This window comes from Spodoptera frugiperda, chromosome 22 (assembly GCF_023101765.2).
Source record: "Spodoptera frugiperda isolate SF20-4 chromosome 22, AGI-APGP_CSIRO_Sfru_2.0, whole genome shotgun sequence".
Taxonomy (NCBI): Eukaryota; Metazoa; Arthropoda; class Insecta; order Lepidoptera; family Noctuidae; genus Spodoptera; species Spodoptera frugiperda.
Window position 1 is genome coordinate 5107609 of NC_064233.1, and position 17018 is coordinate 5124626.

A 17018-nucleotide genomic window follows, 5' to 3' on the forward strand; every position below is an offset into this window, starting at 1 on the left:
TTTGGAAGCGTCTAACTTTCAAACGGTTGATTTTACCGAAAAATGGTTTTAGAAACCTTAATGTCTTTTTTAAAGACCTATCCATAGACACCCATCACGGATATGTTAGCTGAAAAAAAATTTTTTTTTAATCAGTTCTATGTATGGAGTGACCCCCTTTAATTTTTAAATTTATTAATTTTTATTCAAAATTCGAATAGCGGTTATCGAAATACATCATCCTACAAAGTTACAACTATGTAAGCCCAACAGTTTCGGAAATAAATGACTGTGACATACGGACGGACGGACGGACGGACAGACAGACATGACGAATCTATAAGGGTTCCGTTTTTTTGCCATTTGGATACGGAACCCTAAAAAAGGTGTTTTTATTTGTAATACCTACCAATTTATTATACCTATGTTTTTGGACTTTAGTATTCATTGTTTTGGTATTTATCTTATTTAAAAAGTACGATTTACCTACATAGTATTAAGTTGCTCATACTTAGGTAGTCCTGCTCTATCGTCAGCAACATCATTACTTACCACCAGGCGAGGCGGTGGAGTCTGCTTAACCGACTTCAAAGAAAGGAAGGTTCTCAGTTTAACCTGTATGTATCCAGTGCCGGCGTAGGGGCCACTGACACCCCGGGCGAAAATATTGTGGCCTTCCCTCTTGAGGGAAGCAATATCGAGTGTTAGTAGTAGTTTTTAATTTTTTGGGCGCCCCCCAGAATTTGTCGCCCTGGGCCATCGCCCAAGGCGATGAAACCCCCCCCCCCCCTAACGCCGGCACTGTATGTATCTGTTTGTGCCAGATTATCTCGCTTTTGTTGCGGTTTTCAGCATAGTATTTTTCAGACAGATATTAACTGACTAGATATAAATTGACTTAAAAAATTGGAGGCGGTAAAGTAAATTAAAGACCCCTTCTTTTTTTTAAAAAAAAAAGTTTTATGTTCCAAGAAATAGACAGTTTTGTATGTCCGTCGAAGAATTTGTCACGATTGGCGCAGTGACTGGACGATCCGACAGCTCAGTCATTATCTTGGATCCTATTATCCCACTGATCAATTATTTACGTAATCCACAAATTGTTATTTCTCGCGGAGTTTCCTATGAGGCCGTGGTATTAGTACGGTTGAACCGACCCATCCATGCCGAAGCATAGCTTTCCACGTAAAAGTATGTATCAAGTCGTAATTTTTCAACAGCAATTTGAGAGATCAAGATCTATTATCACCTTTATATGGTATAACCGATATATAAGGGTAAAAATGAAAGGCATACAGATTACATAATATTGTTTATATATCATTTATTACATATATCGCGGCGCAATCATGCTAGGTAGCTGTATGTGTCCTTCTCGCCCTCCGTGCGTTCTAGGTACTCTTTCTCGATCAGTATGTCGATGCATTTCTGGAAAACATAAAAAATATATTATTTACCTATTTATTATAAAGGTAGTATAGGAATGGAACATATATAAAAAAAACATTGCCGCTCACTGGGATTGTCTCCTGTGTCGTGGGTGCGTTAAAAAAAAACAAGTTCACATACACATGATACTCAGACCCGAAACAACTATTTGTAGATCACATAACCTAACCTCTGTCCATCCCTCTAGATAGGACACACATCAATAGCTTATATAGAAGTGGCCACTGCTGACCAAAGGCCTTTTCTCGCACGGAGAAGGTTTGAGCATTAGTCATCACGTTTGCTCAAGTGCAAGGGGCCTACTCTAATTCAACGAAAAACGAAGTTTCGTCCGAAACTTCGCAGATTGCATACTACAATTCTATTTATTGCGATCATTCGTGAACAAAAATGAACGAATGAAATGAAGATAAATAAATAGGTTTTGGTATGAAATTAAAAATAAAACGTTATTTTAAGTAATTTCATTAGTAAATCAATGAAACCTACGGACGAAAATTCAACGAAACTCCGGATTCGAGAACCGGAGTAGGCCCCCTGGTTTCCTCACGACGTTTTCCTTCATCGTTTATCTAGATAATAAGGTGTAATATAATGTATATTATATGTACCTTGATGACTGGAACTCGGGGCTTGAAGCGCGAGGACAGCTGGTTCAATACCTCCACCACTAAGTGCTGGTGTTTCAACGTTTTACGTGTCTTCATTATCCTCACTATGGCCGCCTGTGAACAATACCATATTTATTAGAACAAGAAGTTTATATATAGTTCCTATGTTTGCGAATAGAAGGCTTTTTTTGGGGGGCAAAATCATCCAATGACTTCTCTCGCCTTGAGCGAGGCGGAGGGAGTGTCAGACTCTTACTAACTAAAAACCACCCCGTTCCTATTCGTGCTTTTCAAGCCGGAGACCCAGTAACCCACTAGGCGGTCCGCAGCTCCGGTGTGAATAGAAGGTTGGGTGAAAGATTTGCTAATTAGACGAAACAATTATTTCGTAAAAGTTGACGAACGAATGCTTGACATATTTAGTAATTCATCATGTTCGTCCAATGTGCAATGAACCATGGTTTGTTATGATCTCCGCATTTGGCAGGCGGGTTGGAGATCGCAATTTAAATGGTTAAAAGGGAATGCTACTGCTGGGTCTGTCAAGTACAGAATTTGTAATCTGGAATTTGTAGCCGACTCTTACAAAGCTACCCCACTAACGAAAAGTTGGAGTGTTGACAAATGTATTCTGCATTGCTTTGTGAAATAGTGAAAATCTATACAAATATTATAAAGCTGAAGAGTTTGTTTGTTTGTTTGTTTGAACGCGCTAATCTCAGGAACTACTGGTCCGATTTAAATAATTATTTTTGTGTTGGATAGCGCATTTATCGAGGAAGGTTATAGGCTATAAAACATCACGCTACGATTAATAGGAACCGAGCAGAGCGGGTGAAACCGCGCGGAAGTAGCTAGTTTTAATATAATAATTATGTACCTGTATGAGCATCTTCCTGTCCTCCTCGATGTGTTTGTGCGTGGCCTCCTGTTCCACCTTCAACTCCGTCTTCAGAGGGATGTTTATGTTCACGCGGAGTTTTTTGCTGTAAACATTACCATAACATAATATATCACACTTTCATTAGAACTTGAGACGGGATATTTTTTTTATGTTAAGTTGGCCGACGTTTGGCCGCTAGGTATCTCGCCTGATGGTAAGTGATGATGCGGCCCACGATGGAGCACGTCTGCCCATAAGCAACCTATTCAGTCGGGCTTTGAAGACACCCAGGTTATACCCATCAGGAAACACAGACTCCGGCAAGGAGTTCCACTCCCTAGCAGTTCGCACTAGGAAGCTTGAAGCGAAGCGCTTCGTGCGTGTGGGTGGGATATCCACCATGAATATTTACCATGTTTACTCATGTCTATGAGTTTCCGATATTTCGGCCCTGTTGCAAGCGCCATGGTCACGGATGAACTGGAGTAAATTCGGGTGGATGTTTAAGAGCAGACAAATCAGAATTATCACACTTGTATGGTTAAGCAGTGTTTTGATTACATTAAAAAAAAAAAAAACAAAAGCGTTGCCCCACGCTGTGATATTTCTCCTGTATCGTAGGTGTGTTTACAAACATACAAGTTCACACACACTTGACATCCAGACCCAAAACAACAATTTGTGGATCACACAAAGTCAAAATCAAAGTCAAAATTATTTATTTCAAATAGACGGGGAAGGCACTTTTGACCGTCAAAGTAAATATTACATTATAAAGGAAACAAAATGTCTGTTTGTCGGTCAGTCCTTTAGTGACTCCAAAGAGTTGTTACATGCAGAAATCGATCCCGCTACACGTTATGCGGCAGCCGGTTGCCCAGCCATTGCACCAACCGTGTAGTCACTTTAAATATACGTGTCTCACCTACTTTATTGGGAAACAATTATTACATTATACGAAAACTACTCACTTCTTATATCCTACAAAGAGTTCGACGACGGAAGATTCGGAGAGTTCAGACTCGTCGTCCTGGCAGATCAGCAGTTTCGCTTTCAACAGGATTTGAAGCACCTGGAACAAATATTAGTAATTAAATATAGCTAGCGAGAGTTTGATCAGAAGATCGAAAATGATATTAATTTATTTCTTAGTAAATTTTTCAAGAGAATAAACATTATATAGTAAGTTTCACATCACATCACACAAGCCTAAGAATTATTATTTCAACTTCAGTTACAAGTTCGAGAAAAGAAATATCATGAAGTATCGACCCCTATATATGGCAATCTCTCATAACATAGGATTTAAAAACATAATTGTAGATTACAATAAGCGGGCTTACATCTTATATGTGCAATTGTGCACCTTTACTTCTCCTTTCGGAAATTTAAAAGACGATTTCTGATATACGTTTGTTTGATAACAATAAAAGAAAGTTGTTTTAGTAAAACTATAACTCAAAAACGACTAAAGTTAAAAGTTAATGTGGAGCTTAGAACCAGGAGATAGACGTAGGATATTATCCAAAAAATTTCCGAAAATCCTATGGAAACTGGATTGCGCCTCCGAAGTCGCGGGCAGAAACTAGTTCAAAGTCCAAACTTATTTATTTCAGATCAGGAAGGCACTTATGAACGTCAAAGCAAATATTACAATATTTAAAAAAAACAACAAATGTCTGTCTGTTGGTCAGTCCTCTAGTGAAGCTATTTGCTCGTTCCAAAGCGTAGAGTTACAGTTACAATTAGAATGAACTAACGACAAGTAACTCTTCTATGACTGCCAGTGTAATTACACACCTGTATGAGGAAATCGCCCTTGATCCCAGTGTGTTGTTCGAGCTGGCTGACGGTCCAGGCGGTGTTGTCGTTGTACTGCAGCAGTACTGCCATCTGGAACGTGCTCGCCTGCAGTGTGTATCTGGAATATAACGGGGAATAGTTAATATTTGATAGTCTTTGTTAGGTACGGGATATATTTCATCGGAACATCATGGCGACCAACTAGTCGGCAATATCAACAAAATGTATATAGCCAGACAGAGAGCTAATCACCTGGTGTTCGCATGATTGCGCAGCGTATTGTTAGTAGAAGGGTATATATTGGGTAATGTAATACCAGAAGTGTGGAAGAGCCATGCTTCGGCACAAATGGTCCGACTCAACCGGAGTGATACCATGGCCTCACGGAAAACCGACGTGAAACAACGCTTACGTTGTGTTTCGTTGTGAGTGAGGTTACTGGAGACGCAATTACCTCCTTCCCAATCGCCGATTTCCCAACAACCATTAAATTCCTAACCCCCCAAAAGGCCGCCAACGTACTTGTAACGCCTCTGGTATTTCGGGTGTCCATGGGCTGCGGCGATTGCTTTACCATCACAGGTGATCCGTCTGCTCGTTTACGGCATGTTCCATAAAAAAAAGGTCTATAGAGTTAATCACTTGGTGTCCGCATGGTTGCGTAACCAATCTGGCGGTGGTGGTAGTTCGCGCCACCACTAATTACTATAGCACTGTATGATGTTTCACTCACTTTAGATAAACATTATAATGTATACTACTGGAAAGTAATACTCGATTAACAACAACACAGACCTGTTTTTGAAGCAGTTAGTGACGAGTTCCCCCTTGCTCATGTTGTAGAGCCAGTTCAGTTTGCGGCCCGAGTGCTGCGACGAGTAGAACGTCGTAAACCTGTGCACTGACCGCTCCAACTGAAATATAAAGTTTTTTTTTTTATTATTTTTATAACGTCACGCCTTTAATCCCCGAAGGGGTAGGCAGAGGTGTACATTATGGCACATAATGCCAATCTACATTTCACAATTTATGTTGTAAGTCCCATGTAATAGGTGGTGAGCCTATTGCCATATACCGGGCACATTTCCAGACTCCATGCTACTACTGAGAAATTTTCGAAAATCCGAAAAAAGCTGAGTAATACTTCGCCCGACCCGGGAATCGAACCCGAGACCCCTTGCCCGGCAGTCGCAATTGCAATCACTCGGCCAAAGAGGCAGTCTAGTAAATGCAAGTTATACAGATATTGTAAGATCAATTTTTGATAAGAACTAATAATGCCACGGGACTGAAATTTCGCTTATTCTGACAATTGAGGTTGCAACTTACTATCTATAACGCTTCTATTCCCAAAGGGGTAACCAGAGGTGCACCTGCACATTGACACGTAATGCCACTGCACAATGTACACCCACTTATCACCATTTATGTTATAAGTCCCATGTAATCGGTGATGAGACTTGCTATTACTGGACACAATTCTAGACTTCGTGCTAGTACTACTGAGAAATTTTCGAAAACCCGAAATAAACCCAGCAATGCTTTTTCCTGTAGATATCTCAATAAATTGAGAATCTCCTATTTTGGAAATCCGTTAAAATTTTATTATTTCTCATGTATAACGCAACCAATCACTAGTATAAACAACTAGCTACTTCCGCGCGGTTTCACCCGTTCTGCTTGGCTCCTTTTGGTCATAGCGTGATGTTTTATAGCCTATAGCCTTCCTCGATAAATGCACTATTCAACACAAAAAGAATTATTCAAATCGGACCAGTATTTCCGGAGATTAGCGCGTTCAGACAAACAAACAATCAAACAAACTCTTCAGCTATATAATATTAGTATAGATATACATCTTTTAACTTACTTCAGTAGGCAGCTGGAAGCTGGAAGACTGTTGGAAGGGCCAGGATCCCGAGGACAGGACCTGGATGCTGAAGTCGATGTGCAGCGGCTGCTCGCAGCTGTTCGACATGTGTTTGCGGAAGTTCTCGTTTAGGTCCTTCGAGACACCTATGTCCTGGAAAGTAGAGAAAAGTAATTAAGTAAATTAGCAGTAAGATGTAACTTTTAACCCGAAAAATAGAAGAAATTAGATTTAGATTTCAGCTATAATCGTTCCACTGCAGGGCTATGGCCTCCATACCCTCCTAACCATTCCTCTCTGTTTAAAGCTTTTAAGAAGAGAACTATTCAAAAAGCATTTTGATGGTCCAAAGACTTGATGAATGTGTTAGGTAAAGAATTAGGCAGTAATGTTATTTAACGTTATTTGTCACTATTTCATGTTTCTTTTCTTAGTAATTGTGTGACATCAAAATCAGAGTGTGAAAGATCAATTATTTCTATCACAACATTGCTAATTTAATTTAACAATGACAAGCGAAGTTTGCACGCAAATCGATATTGATAGTCTCATATCTTCAAGAGATTTCTATCCAGAAATAACAGTGCTTGCAATAATCTGTCATAATTATGATTATCTTATTTACTCTCTAAAATATGATTATACTAATTAAACATACCTGGAACATCCTTTGTAGTTTGCTTGTGTACTCGAAACCGCACGCTTGCTTTAATTTTGAGATCATGGAGGCCTGTGGACAGAATAAAAACAATTATTAAAAATCACATCATTTAAAAAAAAACGTAGGTAATAATAATGTTTTCGCATTCACTAGGTGGCGGTACGATCGATTTAAGGCACATTCAGTTTCGTGCAAAGCTGAGTTTGTAATATAAATACTTGTCTATCACATCAAAAGAATCGTTGTAACTTTTGAATTAAATAAATAAATAGTAATAGTGGCCACTGTTGCCCAAAGCCTCTTCTCGCATCAAGAAGTGTCTGAGCATTAATCGCCACGCTTGCTCAATGCGGGTTGGCGATTTCAAACTTATAATAACAAAATATAAGCCCAGGTTTAATCACGATGTTTTCCCGCACCGTTTGTCAGTGGTGTCATAATAATCTTAGAAAGTACATGTAACTCGGAAAAAGTCACATTGGTACTTGCAGTCGGTAGGTTTCAAATCCGCACTCATGCACGAGGAGCGGGCAGGGTCTTAAACCTCCAACAATACTACTACTACTGTCTATAATATTTGGTAATGGTCACGATTTGACAACCCTGTCCTCACTGTAGCAGTAAAAATTTAATGTCCACTTACTGCATATTAGCAAATAGTTTTTGGACAATAGATCCTGGAGATAAACTCATTCGTGGTATCGTGGTAGCACCCATACGTCCATTAACACATTGAACGCCGTGGTGGTCACCGGTGACCGACGTTAGCGGAGGATTTGCCTTCAACAGTTTTCTATTGGCAGTCAAAGACTTTACCTAATACGATACGAGTCTACGGATCACCTGATGGTAAACGATCAACGCCATCTGAAGATTCGCAACACCAGGAACACTAGAAGTATCACAAGACTATTAACAGCCTTTTTAAAGAGGAATACGCTCTTTGTTATGGGTTTGAAGGTCTTACCAGAACGATCTTCCGACGAGTAAAAAAGAGAAGAGACCAATCAGTGGTAATACCTTATTCCAAATAAGCAGAAATCAGCACAATGTCTTCTTACGGGCACGTAAGAAGACACCCATCTATCTCTTCTTTGATCAGCAATGTTGGTTACTTTGTGGCCTTCACTCTTTCAGAATCAAGGAAGTGAACGTTTATACATTCCGTCTTATCCATGATTTGTTTATTTCAGCTATCTGATAATTATCTTGATAGCATATGGAGTATGCAAGACCAAAGGTGGCCAAAGTTTCGCAGGAATAGAATAGCTAAGCTGTGAAACTATGTGACCATTTCCACTGATACTAAGCTATGTAAGATATGCTATGAAGATGAAACGCCGCACGAGGAAGATTCGCAGCTCGAGTATGCGATGTATCGATAGTAGAGACTCCATCCATAGCATTCAACTTTCCATATAAAAAAAAAATACATAGCTGAGACCGTTTTCACCAGTGCTAAGCTACGTTTACTAATGAATATGATCGGTGGAAGCCAAACGCATCCACAGCTACGTACCATAGCACATATCTGGTAGATAATCACTCTAATACGGAAGTACAATAATAGTAAACAGATAGAAAAAATAATAACAGCCCTTAGCAAAATCCTTTACACCTAAAAGCCATTCAACCTGACCCTTCTTTACATAGCGTCGCCCGAGACTTAAATGAAATATAGCAGCGCAGACTAGAATGATAGCGAAGCGAAAATCAAATTATTAACATCACAATTCCACTTTAACTCTAAACCTCATACCACACTTTAGTTTGTAGAAATATTTGGAGAATATTTTTTACTGAATCGGGGGCCTTGAATCTCTTAAGACTCGAGCAACACCAGAATATTCACAAGTGCGTTGCCAGCCTTTAAAATGGACAGAAAAAGAATGCGCAGCATTGTCATGTTAATAACTGGATTTTTGCTTTAAAATGCTTCGCCTTGGATGCCTTCCGACGCAAAACTACACTAGCAAACACCGACCCTAGGAAGCAATAAAATGCATGCACAAAATTTGCAAGACCGCGATATAATTAAGGGGAGAAAAAAACAAAAAAAGAAAAACACTAACCTCAACCGAATAAAAATCATCGTAGTTTCGCAAATAGCCGTGCCACTTATATATGCGAAGCAAAAACGCATTGAAGTCATTCACGTGACCGACCAAGTCTATTAAATAGGGCACCTAGAAATTTATTGAGAATTGATTTGACAAACAAACTATTAATTAATTGGCGAATTTTGTACAGGAAATTTGCGAAAAAAATATCATCTTAGTCCTCCAGAGATAGATAAAAAATGCTAAATTTGATGGTATTTTAGCGAATAGAGAGTAAAGTTCCCTATGAATAGGAGGATCCTCCGACCAGGCGAGGTGATCGTGCCTGGAAGGCTTTCTGCCCAACTGTTGTTCGTTGGGATTTTCTATCCATGTTTATTCGCATGTAAATTTCACATGTGCGATTTGGTCGTCGATAGTCTACATGCGACTTCTGTCATCTGTCACTTGTCATGTGTCGCCACAGTATAAAACATTAAAATGTTTCTTTTCTTTTCTGATAAGATCGCCTCTGTGATTATTTTCTCTTATCTTTAAGACTAGTTTAACAAAATGTCTCTCGCACAGCAGTTTCTTATATGTGTTTTGGAAGGCTATTTATTGAGTGCAGTTTTATTCAAAGAATTGGTGAGCCTGCGCTTCGTTTTTGTGCCTTCCACTTTCTCTTGCATTATAAGACGCTCTAGTGAAGTAGAAGTGCCTTCTCGACGTTTGAAAATGCTGTTTTATACCGATCTTATCGTGGATTAAGAAGTAAGTCTGAAATTGTCTACGGAGCCAACTAGAAACCAGATGTTAAATATGTTTCTCCAAATTAGAATAATTTTTTTAAATTATATCTTCGTCCCACTTTTTCGCACAGTAAAAGATCATAAAGTACTAATGCGAGCCTGACGAGTGGTACTTTACATAACGAAAATAGCATTGGTGACAAGATGCAGCCTTGAGGAACTCTAGTATGTACTATCATAAAAAATAGTAGATAGATAGCATATCTTGTGCCCGTCAATTGACAGTTGTCCATAGTATTCTAAGCAGCTTAATAAGATGCTTAAGAGTGAGTGAGAGTTGTTAATAGACTCATAAAGAAGTGGCCAAATTAAACGCCTTCGAGAAATTCGCAAACTAAAAACAGATTTGCTTGCACTGTTTGCAAACAGTGCAAACTGTTCGCACGTGCGCACGTACAAAATCTCCCTTTCCACAAAGCCGGCCTATTCAAGGTGTTCATGACGAAGATTGATGTAACAAACCAAAGCACAAAATATATATAAAAAAAACAATAAGTTGTCTTCAGGCTTGACAAATGGCGTTGGGATCGTGCTATGGGATCGTTACATCTATTTAGTTAAGGTCCACCAACTCAATAACAATATTGAAACCTTGGTCGTGGGACCACTAGCTCCACCCATAGTTCAACATAGTCCAACTTTAGTTCCGTATATAGCGGTTTCATTTAACCCCTTGTACATAAATCACAATAGAAAATACACTATGTCTCACATGAATCCATGTTTTTGGCACACGGCGGGTTAAGAGCCCCTTGAAAACATACTTCCGGAGTTCAACCCTTAATTTCCTTAGTATAGAACAGGAAGCAACAAGGCTAGACCACACTTTGACAATGACATTAAACGTATAAGACTTTGCTTGCAAGCGAAATAAGCTTGTATCATCCTCTCACTACCGTGAAATACTTGTGGTATTAATTTATGAAACAGATGAAACTAACTATGTATAAGCATTAAAATACAAGATGAGGGTGTAAGTAAGACAGTGCGTGTGTGTTAGTTTGAGGTCGAATGAGTGTGTGGGTGTAGGTGTGTGAGTGAGTGAAAGCGTGAGGGTGGGTGAGACTTAAGCCGGGTCCGCAGCGCCATGTTTTCGTGTTAGCTAGCAGGATAACAAATTAACCAAATAGGGGCGGGCCATTTTAAAATGAAACAAAACCAATATTATTGGTGCTTTTTCACCAGAGTTATGCTATGTAGCTATGTCATGAAGATCTAATAGCTAAGCTGTGAAACATTGTGACCGTTTGCACTGATACTAAGCTATGTATCTGTGCTAGGAAGATGTGCAGCTCGAGTATGCGCCGTATCGGGACGCCATCCATAGCACGCATCTTTCCATATAAAAACAAAGCAGCTGAGTCCGTTTCCACCAGTGCTATACTATGTGTGCCGATGAATATGATTGGTGGAAGCCAAACACATTCACAGCAACGTAGCATAGCACATCTCTGTTGGAAAAGCACCTGATTGGCAATTTTCCTAACACGTTTTCTAAATATGTTTTGTTACAATATTGTTACGCTGCGGACCCGGCTTCGGAATAAAGCTGTACCTCTTAGTACGAGTTTGCTTTACGTTAAACGAAAATGAAACGAGAGCGTTTTCGGCGTGTGACCTAAACCTTATGATAATAATATAATCATCAGGCAATCTGTTGGTTCAGAAAGTTCAATTAAACATTTTTTTTATCTACTATTTGCTTCTTAATTTCGTCATCTAGGAACGTAACCTAACGTAACCCCATACAAATTACCATTCCATATTCACGGTTTCTGTATTCGCGGCATATTTACGGAACGCATACCCCGCGAATAAAGAGTTTCTACTGTACTTTAAACGTTAATCAAACTCGTACTAAGGGTACTGGTGTAGTATTTTTAGTTCTAGATTTAATATTTTGTAGCGTAGTGTGTGTATGCGAGTATACCTCTGCGTCGTCGCTGGCGGACATGTGTTGCACGAGTCGCTTGGCGAGCATCTTGCTGTAGAACTTCTGGAAGACGTCCTTATCCTCGATGTATTTGAATACCACCATCTGGGGACCACAATATGTCATGTTATCGTTTATAGTAATTCAAATAAAGTAAACTAACACTATTCAGCTTTATATATAAGTATCACAACATCACATCAACAGTCTACAAATAGCCACTGCTGACCAAAGACCTTTTCACGCACGGAAAAGGTTTGAGCATTAATCACCACGCTCGCTCAATGCGGATTGGCTATTTATAATCAAAAATGATAAGCCCAGGTTTCCTCGCGATGTTTTCCTTCACCATTTGCCAGTGGTGTCTAAATAATCTTAGAAAGTACATATGACTCGCAAAACACATTGGTACTTATTATTATTACTTTTAGGTAGGTTTCGAACCCACGGTCTCCTGCATGAGAAGCGGGCGACTTAAACCTCCGGGCCACTACGACAGTTGTGGAGATCAGTGCGTTCAAACAAACAAACTGTGATTTTATTGTAACTTTCGTGAAACATACTAAATTAATTACTATGTTATCGGGTTACTCACGTAACTGTTTGACGAGGAACTCGACTAGTTTCAAGCCATGCTAGAGGCTCATATTCATGAGCAGCATTCCGCGATACACGACGCGGCGATTGTCGCGCTGCTACGCATGCATAGCTTGAAACTAGTTGAGTTCCTCGTCATACAATTACGTGAGTAAGCCGATAACATAGTAATTAATGTCATCGTTTATTTATTCCATAGATAAATAAATATAGTAAACTATGTAGCTACTATGAGACAGTTTCACCCGCTCAGCTTATCTCCTATTAATAGTAGCGTGATCGTGAGCGAATTAACTAAAAATCACGGTTTACTCACGTACATTAATGGAGAAAAGCTCGACCAATTTAAGTTCTACTAGTTTCGAGTCACAGAGGGACTTTTCATCATGAGTAGCGTGCGCAGACGCGGATGTAGGTTGCGCGATGTAGCTTTTCTCCATTAATTGACGTGTTTAAACCGTGATTTTTAATTAATCTAGTATGTCTTACGATAGTTATTACGAAAAGAATTATTCAAATCGGATCAGTAGTTCAGGAGATTAGCGCGTTCAACTAAACAAACTCTTCAGCTTTACATATAGTATAAAGCTGGAAATTATGGATATGTTAAATATGATAATAAAATAGTATAGAGCAGGGGTGGTCAACCGGTCGATCGCGACCATTAGTCCAGTCGATCGTGGCAAGACAAAAAATATAAATAAATAGTCCATATTGCGCAACGTAATTACTAACTACACTACTATGCTGTTTCATTAAAGATCTCAAGAAGTATATAAGTCGTAAATTGTACAGGATTTCGTTAGTAAACAGTAGATCTTATGTCTAATCAAGTTGGCCACTGATATCTATATATTAATACGTGATGCAAAAACTTTGGACCACTTTTTACGATAATTGCGCGGACGTAGGAGCATAAAATTTGGTACACTTATAGTTTATGTGTAGGAGAAGTACAGAACGCTAATATTTTTCAAAAATAATGCTTATAAAGTACATTAAATCAATAAATAAAACATTACACACACATGCATAGTATCTGATCGTATTTGACAAAACGTCAAAATCGATAGACATTGCGATGATATTCTCACGTCTCATATGAAAAGAGTTTTATAAAAGAGTTTGAATTAAATAAAAATTATCCTTCAACGTACATTAAGTGGTATTGTAAGTTAAATCATATATGGTCGAATTTCGGCCACTAGGCGACCACTAGTAGAGTATAGATACGTCTCACTAGTTATAATACAATAACAATATAAAGGTGACTGACCACTTGGTTAAGCGTGTCCTCTAGCTCAGCCTCCTCGGGGTTCTTGCTGGACTTCTTCAGCAGCAGGTCGCAGTACTTCGCCAGCAGCTCCGGACTCTTTGACGACGAGTTCGCCGCTTTGGTCACCGCGTTACCTGGAAACGCAGTAAGGGTGAAATGTTTAAATTGATAATTTAAAACAAACTTTTGATACTACATAATGGAACATTTTACAATTTTTAATAAGCTTGTACTTGTCCAGGGTGAGCAGAGATTATCATATACTATGTAAAACCCGCTTTTCAGCAGATAACCCTTTAACTGTCTGTGTCTTATATAATTAAAACTATTTCCGTGCCCTACCGCTCGCGACAGAGAATGTGCGTGATTTTTTTCGTTCTATTCCCACGCTCCTCATTATTAAGTGTAGATATATTTTTTCGATTTGTAGCCGCGCGCTAAGGGTTTACTGGCTTATAACACAAAAACTAATTTTTAAAATTCACGCAAATCATCAACACATACATACATACATACATAACTTTACGCCTGTCTACCATGGGGGTAAGCTGAGACAATGGAACGCCAATTGCTACTACTCTTACATACCTCTTTCGCTTCATCAACAGTAGAGTAGTAGCAATTGGCGGTCCATTGTCTCAGCCTACCAATTGCTACTACTCTTACATACCTCTTTCGCTTCATCAACAGTCATCAGTCTTTTCATGCATGCTCATCGGTCAAGGGTACTTTTAAGATAAAATACAAAAAATGTAACATACTGTTAATAAACCGTCCACAGGCCTTGTCTAGCGCGGCGACGAAGCCGGAGTCATTGTTGAACGCTATCAGCACCAACGCGTTGTACTTCTTGTGCACCTCCAGTATCGTAGACACGTACACTTTCGGGTCCTGAAAGTATTAATGGTTGTAGTTTTTATGGGTTCCGGTCGGGTTCGAAATCAGACCGGCGTTGATATAATAACACTGTGAATGTCGTATGAACATTGATGCACACAAACTTCACAAATATCTAATCTTAGTGCGTAAATAACTTAAGAATTAAGTGTAAAAGTTATTAATTTAGCAAAATGGGCAATGATAGAGCATTTATTCAAGTCCACGTTAAAATTAAGCCAGATGAATTAGATATTACTTAATTGTGTACTCTGAGAAGAAACATCTCCTGTAGAAATTTAAATAAAAAAAGGGGCAGACCATGTAAGTTCTATTTGCAGTAGTTTTTTGAGGAAACCTTTTCAATTAAAAATTCATCAGTACTCGATTACGAAATCTAAGTTAGAAAACTAAATTCATTGTTTCGATTAAAACTTAGTAATCAATTTTACCACAGCCTATTACCCAATATAAATAGAATTTAATAAACTACGCTTAAAAATACCAACTTCAACCTTCAACCAAACTCCTACTCTTAAGTATAATGACACTTTTCTGAAAACCGCAACAAAATCTGTCTGGCCAATCGGGAGATAATCGCGCTCAAACATACATACATTCAAGTCAAATATGTAGAGAAGTCGATCAAAAATACATAATAATTCCAATACTCACAGAATGCGCGGCATCCCCGCACTTGTCAATGGCCTGCAATCCCTGCGCATGTATATGGTGTTCCAGTAGTCGCCGCAGCTCGCACAGCCCGTCCGGTATACGGGCCACTAGACCGTACATACGGCCTAGGTCGCCGTTCTTTTCGCCGTCAAGCAGTTTCTGAGGTGGAAGCAAATATAATGGTGTTTAGTTTTAGGTATATTTTGTGTTCGGTTTTCTTTACCGCTTGCATTTTCTTAAGTTAGGTAATATCCCTAAAGCCTTCTCATAAGTCTGAAACTATGCTCAAAAGCGGTTCAGCCAAACGCGACATAATCGCGTACAAACATACATACATAAAGGTCAAACATGCCTCCTTTTTTTGAAGTCGGTTAAAATGATGGCATCATATCATGTATCGCGATTTGAACGCACTAAAATTTGTTCTTTGTTCTCAATTATTTTAAGAGTTTCATTTTATAATTGATGATTACAAGTACACAATTTTACTATTACTATACCCTTAGTACGAGTTTGATTTATGTTAAACGACGCTCTGATCAGTGGGTTTATTCGAGCCGACAAATCAGAGCGCCGAACGCGCTTTCGTTTCGATTACTTTAAACGTAAATCAAACTCATACTAAGGGGTCTCTCTCTTTATTAAAGACTTTATCATACCTATTACTGAACCAACTAGCTAAGATAATGGTGATGACCATCATACCTGGAACTCGGCGTGGAAGATCTCGAGGTGTTTCTCAATGAGCACCCTGTCGCACGTCTTGGCGAGCCGCTCCATCGTGGTCTATCTCTTTATTAAAGACTTTATCATACCTATTACTGAACCAACTAGCCAAGATAATGGCTATGACCATCATACCTGGAACTCGGCGTGGAAGATCTCGAGATGTTTCTCAATGAGCACCCTGTCGCACGTCTTGGCGAGCCGCTCCATCGTGGTCTATCTCTTTATTAAAGACTTTATCATACCTATTACTGAACCAACTAGCTAAGATAATGCAATGACCATCATACCTGGAACTCGGCGTGGAAGATCTCGAGATGTTTCTCAATGAGCACCCTGTCGCACGTCTTGGCGAGCCGCTCCATCGTGGTCTCGTGCAGGTACACTTGCACGCGTCGCTGCTCCTCTTGTAGGCGCTGTTCGGCCTGCGGACGGGTAGATACAATGGTTAATATAAGGCTATTTGTTAATGGATTTTTTATGGTATAAGCTGGTAAACGCCCATGGGGAACCGGGAACCCGAAACACCAGAGGACCTACTCTAATTCAACGAACGAAAATACTTCGCAGGTTGCATACTACAATTATATTTATTGCGAACTTTCGTGAACAAAAATTAACGAATGAAATGAAGATAAATAAATCTATACTAATATTATAAAGCTGAAGAGTTTGTTTCATTGTTTGTTTGTTTGTCTGAACGCGCTAATCTCCAGAACTAGTGGTCCGATTTGAATCATTCTTTTTGTGTTGAATAGTGCATTTATCGAGGAAGGCTATAGGCTATAAAACATCACGCTATGATCAATAGGAGCCAGGCAGAGCGGG

The 17018-nt window shown here is 39.2% G+C and overlaps 1 protein-coding gene across 7 annotated transcripts in view; it reads right to left on the bottom strand.

The window, feature by feature from the left end:
* Positions 1–1276: 1276 nt before the first annotated feature.
* LOC118279685 (cullin-1) overlaps positions 1277–17018 on the bottom strand; it is a 51560-nt gene continuing 35818 nt past the window's right edge. For all 7 annotated transcript variants that reach the window (XM_050702347.1, XM_050702346.1, XM_050702344.1 and 4 more), the window contains exons 9-21: positions 16481–16615; positions 15465–15623; positions 14675–14804; positions 13914–14047; positions 12038–12145; positions 7254–7325; positions 6596–6748; positions 5521–5639; positions 4723–4843; positions 3894–3994; positions 2920–3025; positions 2040–2153; positions 1277–1407 (exon numbers count right to left, since the gene is read on the bottom strand). In XM_050702347.1, the coding sequence (XP_050558304.1) occupies positions 1327–1407; positions 2040–2153; positions 2920–3025; positions 3894–3994; positions 4723–4843; positions 5521–5639; positions 6596–6748; positions 7254–7325; positions 12038–12145; positions 13914–14047; positions 14675–14804; positions 15465–15623; positions 16481–16615 (1533 nt within the window). In that variant the 3' untranslated portion in view covers positions 1277–1326. The remainder of the gene's footprint in view (positions 1408–2039; positions 2154–2919; positions 3026–3893; positions 3995–4722; positions 4844–5520; positions 5640–6595; positions 6749–7253; positions 7326–12037; positions 12146–13913; positions 14048–14674; positions 14805–15464; positions 15624–16480; positions 16616–17018) is intronic.